Genomic DNA, 10,395 nt, shown 5'->3' on the forward strand with positions numbered 1-10,395 from the left:
GGTTCCAAATTTTATTGTTAGTTAATAAAATATAGTCTAAGTAATTTGGTATTATAGGTGTAATTTAAATTAATTATATAAAAAATTAACGAAATTATTAAACAATTTAAATTTTTGACAAATAATTATAATTGGTAAAAATTGCCCTTTTATTGATTTTATAAATTTTTTAATTAAAAGAGAGAAAGGAAATAAAATAATAGATGAAAAATAAATGGGATGTAATTAACCGCTTGCAACTTCCTATTTGTTCTGGCAAATTGTGACATTGATAATAAATTTTTATTATCCTTTTTAAACGGGTTTTTAGCTTTTAATGATGCATAAAACAATTAATTAATTAATCGTGTTTGCTTAATTAGGAATCTTAACTAATTAATATATATGCATCATTAAGCAGTACATAATTTACTTTAAAAAAAAAAAAAAGAAGTGCAGAGTTTACAACTAATCATTTTGTTGTTTTTAAAATTCTTTCTTTCAAACGAAAAAATAAATTAAAAATGAAATGGGAATGGCATGACATCAATAGTTTATCCTTTCTGTTGTTTAATTTTTGTCTGTGTTAGAAGCCAATGATAATTCCACCCTTTACAAAAGGGCCGCAGCATTTGCTGAGCTGGCATGTTGGGATTGGATGATAATGAAATGGTGGCTTAGTAGGAACTGAGAGTCTGAGAGCATTTCCTATCCAACCATATATCGTTAATGATGTGTTTTAATAAATAGAAATTGTGGATAATAATGAAATTGCGGATGATGATGTAACTGAATGTACATTTCTAAGCGTTAGATTTTTAAAATGGTCTCCAATGCACAAAGAAGAAGTAAGTTTCAGCTTGAGAAGAAATTTGAACGCAAATAAAGGAGAAGGCATAAAGAAAAATAAAAAATAAGAAAAAAAATGAAAAATAGGAAAAAAAATAAAAAACTGAGTCACCCCTCTAAACATAGAGAAGCGTGATAGACGATGTCTCTTTTTATTTTTGACACATCAGACTCACGTCTATTTAGACGATAACGTTGAATTTTTTTTTTTTTTTAACTTTCAATCTTTTAGACATGGCAAATAAATTAACATAATTAATATTTGCATTGGAGATGCTTTAATAAAATAATTAGGGGTTAGCAAATTATTGGTTTGGTTTAAATTGAACCGAATCAAGATGAAAAATATTTTTCTTCCACTTTCCAGGCTTCAAATCAATTGATTTAGTCGATTTCCATTGGTTTTTAACATATCAATTTGGTTTTAAATCTAATCTATCCGAAGCAAGAATACTTTCAATTCAAACCAATTAATTTAATAAAATTTAAATTTCTCTTGAGCAAGCTTATAGACTAAATTTGAAATTTATCGATTGCGGTTCGGTTAATGATTATTTACATCTGTACTGATATATACATGAATTTTTTATTATTTATTTTTAACATGATGTTCCCACGTATTTATATAAACGAAACTTATTTAATATAAAATACTTTTTTGAATCGTGCGGTGTTAGTATTCCGATGAACGATGGTTTTCAAAATAAATCTTCTTCACTACTGATAATTATAAATTTCGAATCTGACTATCTAAATTATTGCGATATATGATATTAGAATCCACTCTCCTTATAAATATATTAACTTCATCTTCTTATGCTGGATGTAAGGAAATAAAATATTTCCTCTTTGATTCTAAAATTAGGTTTCTAATTAATAAATACAGAATAATTCTTCTGTCATTTCAACTGATAATTAAAATTATTACCCAATAATTTTTATACCAACAGTTTAGTTGTAGTGAGTTGTGCAGATAATATTTAAAAAAAAAAAAAAATCTTTTTTCTTTAAAATAAAATTACACGTTGTATGTGCCATCTTTACGAACATTTTGCATTACATAGCGTAAAAAAATAAAGAAGAAATCATCTTGTTGTGGTAAAAGAATATTTTAGGTTACAATCATATAATTTTGCCTGTCTAGCCTATAGCATATATTATAATGTTATATTTATATTTGATTATTAAATCATCATTTAAAAAATAATCTTTGAATGCAGTAATTAAAAAATAGCTTGTTTGTTCTAGGCAGTCTTTATCTTATTAGAGCTATTCTCTTTTCTTTACCAAAAAAAAAAAAAAAGAAAAGCTCGTTTGTATGGTGGTAGGTTGAAATTATTCATGTATTCCGTGAAGCAAACTTTATTGCGGATTTTATAGTTAAAAATGGAAATTTTGGGATCTTGATGCTTACAGATAATAAAAGACTTCTACTCAAAAGATTCGAGAGTTATTAAATACTAATTTGGTTAATGTTATTTGAACTTATTGAGATTGATTTTTTTTCGGTCTAATCTTCTCTGTTGTATTCAAAAAATTAGCAGTCGGTAATAAAAATTGAATAAAATCATTCGGTTACAAACGAAGCAAAAAATGAAAAATTAAAAGGGTAAATATTGAAGTTGGCTTTTAAAATTTCACTAAATGTCTAATTTAGTCTCTAAAATGGACTTTTAAGAGTAATTTAATAATAAAATTTGAGTAAACTATATTAAAATATTATATGAATATGGGTAGTGGGTAGGTAGTGACAAGGATAAAAAACAGAATTATATACAAAGTCTGCTCCCTTATTTCTACATATATTGGATTGGACCCCTATACTTTTCTAATTAATAATTTTCAATGTGTCATTTTCCAATTTAATTTATCCAAGAAGCAAATAGGGACTATGGTATTTTTTTTATTATATAATTATTAATTGGTAAGTGGGTACCGCTTGTCTTTTTTAACTTATACAAAAAAAAAAAAAAAACAAAAAGAGATGCAATTCAGAAAATTAATTACTATATACAATAATGTCAAGAATAGGTGGTTAAAATAGGTGGCAACAGTGTGTCAAGCAACCGCCCATTGCATTAAGGCCATTTACTTTAATAATTATATTTTTATCATTTTTTTTTGAGAAAATATTTTTTTTATCAAGTATGATTCCTAGTTAAGGTTTTTGATTAGGACATATTCAACCAGACCTAAATAGTTTATTAGGAGTTCAAATTTAATCTACATGGTTTGCTTCTGAAATTGCCCTTGTTTATTATTATTTAATTATTAATCTACAATATCAAAAATACAGAAATATGCTTTTTTTCGATGACTGAAATAGGAGTAGTCCTCTCTTTATATCACTAAATTAATAAAAACTATTATGATTAAGATGATTCAAACTCAACGCCTTTTATTTTTTAATTACATAAGTGATCGACTCATTTTATGGTAAATTATTAAACCCGGTACGAGCGTTCGGTACATTGGACTATCACCTGCAAAGAAGGTAAAAATTTCTCTAGTGTTTTTGATGATTGATGTTTGGATAACTATGGTGTGACAATGAGATTCACGAACACCAAGTGCTCATATTCTTCGAGCCAAAGCTTTGATTACTGGCCAATATAAATTTGCCGGTGGGTAGCATATGATATATAGCTGGTCCAATGTTTTTATTTTTGCTCTCTAACATTCCAAACTTTTGACTAAACCTGTTCCTATTTTCTGGTTGCAATCAATGAACAAATGAGTGAACCTTACGGCAACAGATCTTCATAGTGTGATGTGATCATGCAATCTTTTTATTTGACTTTTTTTTTTTTTTTTTTTGGTTCTTTTGAGGGAATCATCTGTTTCATTTTTTTCCCACTTACTTCATTTTTTATTTAATGTTAAAATATGAGACATCTATTGAATCCCAAGTAGATGGAGCACCAGACTGAAAACACAGCTATCAAATCCAACTATGATATTTAAATGGGCTACCTAAAGAAAATTTAGAATGGGCTTATTCTTTTAAGCCTGCCATTTTAAGTTATCAATCTTCAAATATCCAATTTGAAAAGGACTATTAAAATTTTATTTAGCTATTTATTTGCTAGCCAGATTTATTCTGATTGATTTTCTTCACATCATTTCAAAATTATTGTGTACCTAAATTTAGCAATTTATAGTATATTTTATCATCTTGTTGTTGATTTTAACTTTTGAATTGATAGTTATCTTCATATATAAGGAAGAAAGACATAATTATCTTCATATTTCCTTTTATTTTTTTTTAAACCTATTATTTTTAATTATCTATAATTCATTTAAAAAAAAGGATTAATTTTAATGATTTAGTCCTCAATATTTAACTTAATTTGCAAGTTAGAACCTTTATTTTGAAAATCAAATTATTCCATTCCTAATATTTTAATTTTTAAAATTATTTAGTTTATAAGTTTTTTTTTTCTTTTTTTTTTTGAAAGATTTAAAAAGAGGGGTGCAATACGAGGACTTCTCAAGAGATCAGTCATTTTATTACTCTGGTGAATTAGTGTTGGTATGGTGACACCCCTTATATATTTTAGTTTGATGGTCAATTTATAGTTTAAACATAAATACCTTGACTTTTAAATTAGAGGGTTATGATTTAGCAATTATGCTTAATTAATTAATAGGATTATTTGTTAATTAAACTTACTAAAATTTCTCATATTTTTTTGGTACTTATACAAATTTTTAAGAACATATAAAATATTTTTTTATTTTATAACACAATCCATTTTATTTTTCTTTTTATTGAATATGTTTAAAGTAGGATATTCATGATTCAATTTGACTTGTTCGTGATGATTTATAAATGCAATTTAGTCTGATATTCAACGATTCATATATTTTATAAATACGAAAAAATAATTTGCAATTTTTACTTTTGTAATGAAATTAAATAATATATTTTATTTAATTCTTCAATCTCATCTTAATGATTCAACCATTTAATTCTTTACTTAATCATTACATTAAGCAATATATTAACATATAATTCAAATATTGATATTATTACTAAATTACTAATCATATTTTTATTATATTTATATTTATTACAAAGAATAATAAGGGAGAGTAGAGTCGTGCACAATAACTCACAACATTAAATGCCCATCGCAACAGTCAAAACAAAAACTACTAAACGTTCGCCACGTGGAACGAACACCAAAATGGTCACTGTCGGTTTTGGTGCACTAAACTAGGATATCAGAGCCTGAAATCCAAACAGTCCCCATTCGTTGCATGAACAGAGAAAGGCTACAAATAGTAAAAAATAAAAACAAACCGATGTAACGACGGGCCATACTGCATCTCTAATCACCAATTAACTATCGACACGTGTCTTTGTTTTCCATTTTGGTGCACCCAATTCTTTCTGCTTCGCATTCTTCCCTTTCCCTCCCTCCTCTCAGTCCATCCTCTTCAAAAACCTCTCCGCGCCGTTCACCGTTGAAGAACACCGCGAAAAGCACTGTCTGATTTTATACTTTCTTGCTTTACTTGCAGAGCCCGCTGAGTGGGCTTGTACTCTAGTCGTCCTGGATCGGCTTGGCTGGCGAGTCACTGAGTCTGAGTTGATTGTTAATTCTAAGAAAAAAGAAGCAACACTGGCGGTGATGAGAGGGAGCCTGTTGAATAACCGTCGTGGGTTGCAGAGATTTCGGCAACTCGCGATTGCTGTTACTGGATCGGTGAAAATCAAGATCTTATTGTGTTGTTGTATAGCTTTTACGATGCTAGTGCTTGCTGGTCGAGCGTCAGATTTCATAAAGTGGACCAAACATAGTGTTCCTACTCAGCAGTTCTCTGCTACGGGGTACGTATTCCTATAAATATATTGGTTCTATTTTTGGTATATTTTAACTTACCTTGAATGTTGTTAGATTCCGATTAGGTAAATCAATTTGCTTTTCTTTTTCAATGAATTGGACACCGCAAAGTTTGTTACTTTTATTTGATACAGATTTATTTAGTAAGCAATATGTGGACAGATTTACTTGGCGGATGATTATGTTAATTTAGATTTAGCAGAACTATTGCTTGGGAATTGTAGCTGCAGAAGTAGTCTGTTCCCAAATTAGAGCAGCTTGAACATCAGTTAATAGGGGAAAAAAAAATCATAAAGTTCACTGATTTATTAAACTCACGTTTCAGCATTACTTAGATTTTATTTCGTTCCATATACAAATGTTGGATTTCAGAAGAGAGTACTTGTTGATGTTCATGCTTATTGAAATTATTCTTGACGAAACAGATTTCCTGGCAAAAGAGTCAAATTTAAATAATTGATGTCGAGAATGAGCAAGTTTGTGGAAATTAGGAGTGATGTTATTTCTTTTGGCTGAACAATGAAGCCAGGTTTTTACAAATTTTCTTTTACCATGTCCTGTTTTGTGTTTATGGTGATTGTCAGTTGATATTTACATACCTTGAGATGATTTGTGCATGGATAAAATAGAATGTGATTCTGTATTTCTAAATATTCTGTTGCATTTTGAGGAATAAGCATTTGTGATCAAGTCTGGAATCTACCTTTATAAGCATAGAATATTATTTGTGTGGAACTGTCCTATTCCCACTCTCAATGCCTTGCATTATGGCAGACATGTTAAGTCTTATGATATTGTTTTGAATTGGAAATTTTTGTACAGGAAAGGTTATGCTATTTTAATTAACACTTGGAAGAGATATGATTTGTTGAAGCAGTCAATTTCTCACTATTCATCATGTGCTGGACTGGATTCTATACATATTGTGTGGAGTGAGCCTAGTCCTCCATCAGAATCTCTAGTTAAGTATCTAAACCATGTCGTACAATCGAACTCAAAAGGTGTGAGGCAGGTTGAATTGAAATTTGACATCAACAAGGAAGACAGTTTGAATAACAGATTCAAAGAAATTAAGGATCTAAAGGCTGATGCTGTTTTCTCAATTGATGATGATGTTATATTTCCTTGCTCTTCTGTGGAATTTGCTTTCAATGTTTGGCAAAGTGCTCCAGATACAATGGTGGGCTTCGTGCCCCGTGCCCATTGGGTTGATCGATCGGTATTGGCTTTAATTTATTTCTTGCTTCAGTATAGTTTCTTGTTTATACTTTTCAAGTTTGTGTCATCAAGTCACATAAATTGCTTGATTTGGATTCCTTTTTGCTTCATACATCTCTTCATTTGATAATATCCGTATCAAAAGATGCAAAACTTGTGACTGCTAGTGCTACTCAAAGTAAACTTTTGACCTGCTAAAGTGATGGGGTCATACGTTATGCTAGGCCATGTTCTAAATTATGCATGACTATCTCAATTAAATAAAACTTTTGAGGTCTTTGTCTACTCATGTAGACACATTACAGAAAATAGCATCAAGCAGTGCAAACATCATAGATCAACCTGATGAAAGCATTAATTGGTGCAAGACTTGGTACAATGGTACTGTTTACCTCAGGGTATTCTTGTACATTTATACTTGGAAATATAATAGTAGCTAGTAGTTGACTGAAGGTGTTTTAAGGAAATTATGCAATGCTGCTTGGAATGTGAATATGCCAATGGCATTAGGTGTTTCCTATCTGCCATCATTTATTTTTAGGAACCAAACATTTACCTTCATGGAGCATATTTGAGTTTGACTAAATATTTTCAATTTGTACATTTTATGCAGCAAGGGAAAAAGGACTACTACATATATGGTGGATGGTGGTCTGTTTGGTGGACAGGTACATACAGTATGATACTCTCAAAGGCAGCTTTTTTCCACAAAAAGTATCTAAGCTTATACACGAATGAGATGCCAACATCAATCAGAGAATACACAAGAAAGAACAGGTTCTTCTTTTTATACTATTTTTTCTTGTCCTTTCTTGCTGTTTTCTGTTGTATTGTTTTTACGCTTAACCATTCTTTTATCTTGGAATGGATTCACCAGGAACTGTGAAGATATTGCAATGTCCTTTCTCGTTGCAAATGCAACTGGTGCTCCACCTATCTGGGTTAAAGGTGGATGTTCCCAAAATCTCACTGTCTTAATAACTTTTTATTTAATTATTTTATTTTAGTGGTGTTTAATGTTGCGCTATCTGCCTGACCATTAACAATCTAATTGGTAATTGAATACAAAGGTGGAAATTCTGATGCTATATGATATAATAAAATATATGCAGCAAAAGTTAAGAAGAAAAAACTTGCGCGTACTTAAGTGCTTAGGTTTCAAGTCCTTGAGGGCCACCCTGTGGTGGTTGCTCCAATCGTTTGGTTATCATATCTTGTGAGGTTACGTTCATACTCAGTACATTGGTAACTATGCCTCACATTGTCATGGTCAACTTGATCCTCATCCTTGTAGCACTTTTTAGCTATTTTACAGATCTCTTCTGGAAAACACTATTTATTTGTTTGCTTATGTGTAGAATAAGCTAACTGTTTAAATGTAGTAGTAAGAGGAATAACAAGGTCATTTGATAATGAGAGTAAGGATAACAGAATGAGATGTTAGGCAATGAGCAAAACCTGACTAAGACAAATTGTGGAGCCCGGGGTCTAGTATAAGGTGGATAAAGTTTGTTTGCCTTTTGATTTGAAAACTTGGGGTGGCAATACATGATTTACTGGTGCAAAGTCCTTATCTAAGTGACCTATTTTGGGAAATCATTTAGACTATTGCTTTCATGCTGTCTGTGGAACGCATTCTACCTTTTCTCTTCTCTCTTGAGATTCAGGACCTTTGGCTGGAGGTTGACAGGCATAAGTATTAAATGACCAAGAACTGCCTGTATAAATGTTATGCGTCTTGAAATGTTCTCCGGAAATAGGATCAATGTCTGATTTGCTTCATTAAATCCTGGATAATTGATTCATTGTTTAAGCATAGAAAGTTTCGTGAAACAATAGAAGAGAACGACTTCAATAGTTGGGGAGAGTTTATCCACATTCATTCAATGTCATATTTATCGTACATGAATATAGGATTGTGAACAGATGGATATATCACTATTCCTTAAAATATTTAAAATTTTATCACCAGAAAATGGTTTATTGGTCTGGCAGAGCCCTATAGGTTTATAAAAGAGGGACTAATGAATATTTATGGCAATGGGGCTGGGCACAGAGTGACCGTGGCTGGGTTGTGGCGCGTGGAGAAAAACCTTTAACATTATGTAATAAATAAATAGTTTAGGAAAAAAATCTTGGCACGAGCAATTGATTTTTTGGAGTATTATTTGAACCTTATCATTTTCTTCTTAAATGCACCACCCTGCCCTGTCTCTTTGTGCATGTTTTGAGTGTATGTTTCAGAATATAGAACTTGAGCCTGATCCCTTCATTCATTTTTTTTGTTTTTTTAAATTGGCTATTCAGACATCTAAAAGAAAAAAATAAAGAAAATAAAAACAGAATGGAATATAGGCCGGTGAGCTATTGAATAGTGTAACATAAGTTTTATTTATTTATTTTTTTTTAGTACTATTACTATTAGATTAAATTCTAAATGTGTCATTTGATTTGCAAAAAATGTGGATGACAGCGCATATGGTGTACAGGTGCCTTGTCTAGGGAACTCGCTATAGAAAAGATTGAAACTCTTCCATAGCTATTCATGTATTAAATCTTCAGAATTTTACGATAGTTGTTCTCTCTCTTCCTGTAACCTTCGCCTCAAGAACATGAAAACACCACCATCTTGGTTATTTGTCGGTACAAATATGTTTCTTGTTAAATACGTACTAGGTGTGAGATGGACTGCTGTGATTCATCATATCCTCGATTAAATTTCTATTACATACCATAATGTTTCTATGGACAAGAACTTTTTCATGGGACCTGATGCCAACAGGAGTAAGAGACCTAGATTGCATCAGGATTAAGAGTCCTAGATTTAGGTCAGTAATAGTACTAGTATCCTAGGAGTACTGCAATTTCAGTTAATTCCTCCTGAAAAACTTGGATAAATTTCTCTGGTTGTAGCAAAGTTACCAGATTATGTTTGTATGGAGCATATCATGATCTTAATGAATAAATTTTTCTCCTATCATTTCAGACTTACATATATTTGACATTATTTCTCTGATGTTGCCATTATAGGTAGGATATTTGAGATTGGTTCGACTGGAATTAGTAGCTTGGGAGGTCATAACGAAAAAAGAACACAATGTGTTAACAGATTTGTTGCGGAGTTTGGGCGAATGCCCCTGGTATCGACATCTGTCAAAGCTGTTGACAGCCGCCATGCCTGGTTTTGGTGATTCTGGAGATTCCTCCAGTTGCTGAATTTCCACTTTTTTTGGTAATCCATTGAGCGATTCCCATTCTTTTTGAGCTGTATAATAGTTTAGCTTCTACATTATTTGTCTTTTTTTTTTTTTTTTTTTTGAGATAGAAGCTAATTTAACATTCTCCACTTAGATTGATTACTTATATTCTTACCATGTAACTAGAACTAGAAGACAAATTCCTGCCAGTAGTAGCGATATATATTTTGCCCTCTGAATTAATACCAAAGAGTGGAGTTTTGTCGTAGAATGAAACTCCTTTGCTGTAATTTTTAGCTAAA

The 10,395-nt window shown here is 31.0% G+C and overlaps 1 protein-coding gene across 1 annotated transcript; it reads left to right on the forward strand.

The window, feature by feature from the left end:
• The first annotated feature begins 5,119 nt into the window (after positions 1-5,119).
• On the forward strand, positions 5,120-10,395 carry EPC1 (Nucleotide-diphospho-sugar transferases superfamily protein). Its single transcript, XM_012232394.4, has 5 exons — positions 5,120-5,665; positions 6,501-6,897; positions 7,510-7,673; positions 7,774-7,844; positions 9,927-10,395. Exons 1-5 carry the CDS (start codon positions 5,466-5,468, stop codon positions 10,085-10,087), a joined length of 993 nt encoding a protein of 330 aa, XP_012087784.1. The 5' UTR covers positions 5,120-5,465; the 3' UTR covers positions 10,088-10,395.

Source organism: Jatropha curcas, chromosome 6 (assembly GCF_041381405.1).
Source record: "Jatropha curcas cultivar XTBG-Jc1 chromosome 6, XTBG_Jcur_1.0, whole genome shotgun sequence".
Classification (NCBI taxonomy): Eukaryota; Viridiplantae; Streptophyta; class Magnoliopsida; order Malpighiales; family Euphorbiaceae; genus Jatropha; species Jatropha curcas.

Coding starts and splice junctions, on each gene's coding strand:
- EPC1 (XM_012232394.4), top strand. CDS start 5,466: ATGAGAGGGAGCCTGTTGAATAACCGTCGTGGGTTGCAGAGATTTCGG. Junction 5,666..6,500: donor CAGCAGTTCTCTGCTACGGG/GTACGTATTCCT, acceptor ATTTTTGTACAG/GAAAGGTTATGCTATTTTAA. Junction 6,898..7,509: donor CCCATTGGGTTGATCGATCG/GTATTGGCTTTA, acceptor CATTTTATGCAG/CAAGGGAAAAAGGACTACTA.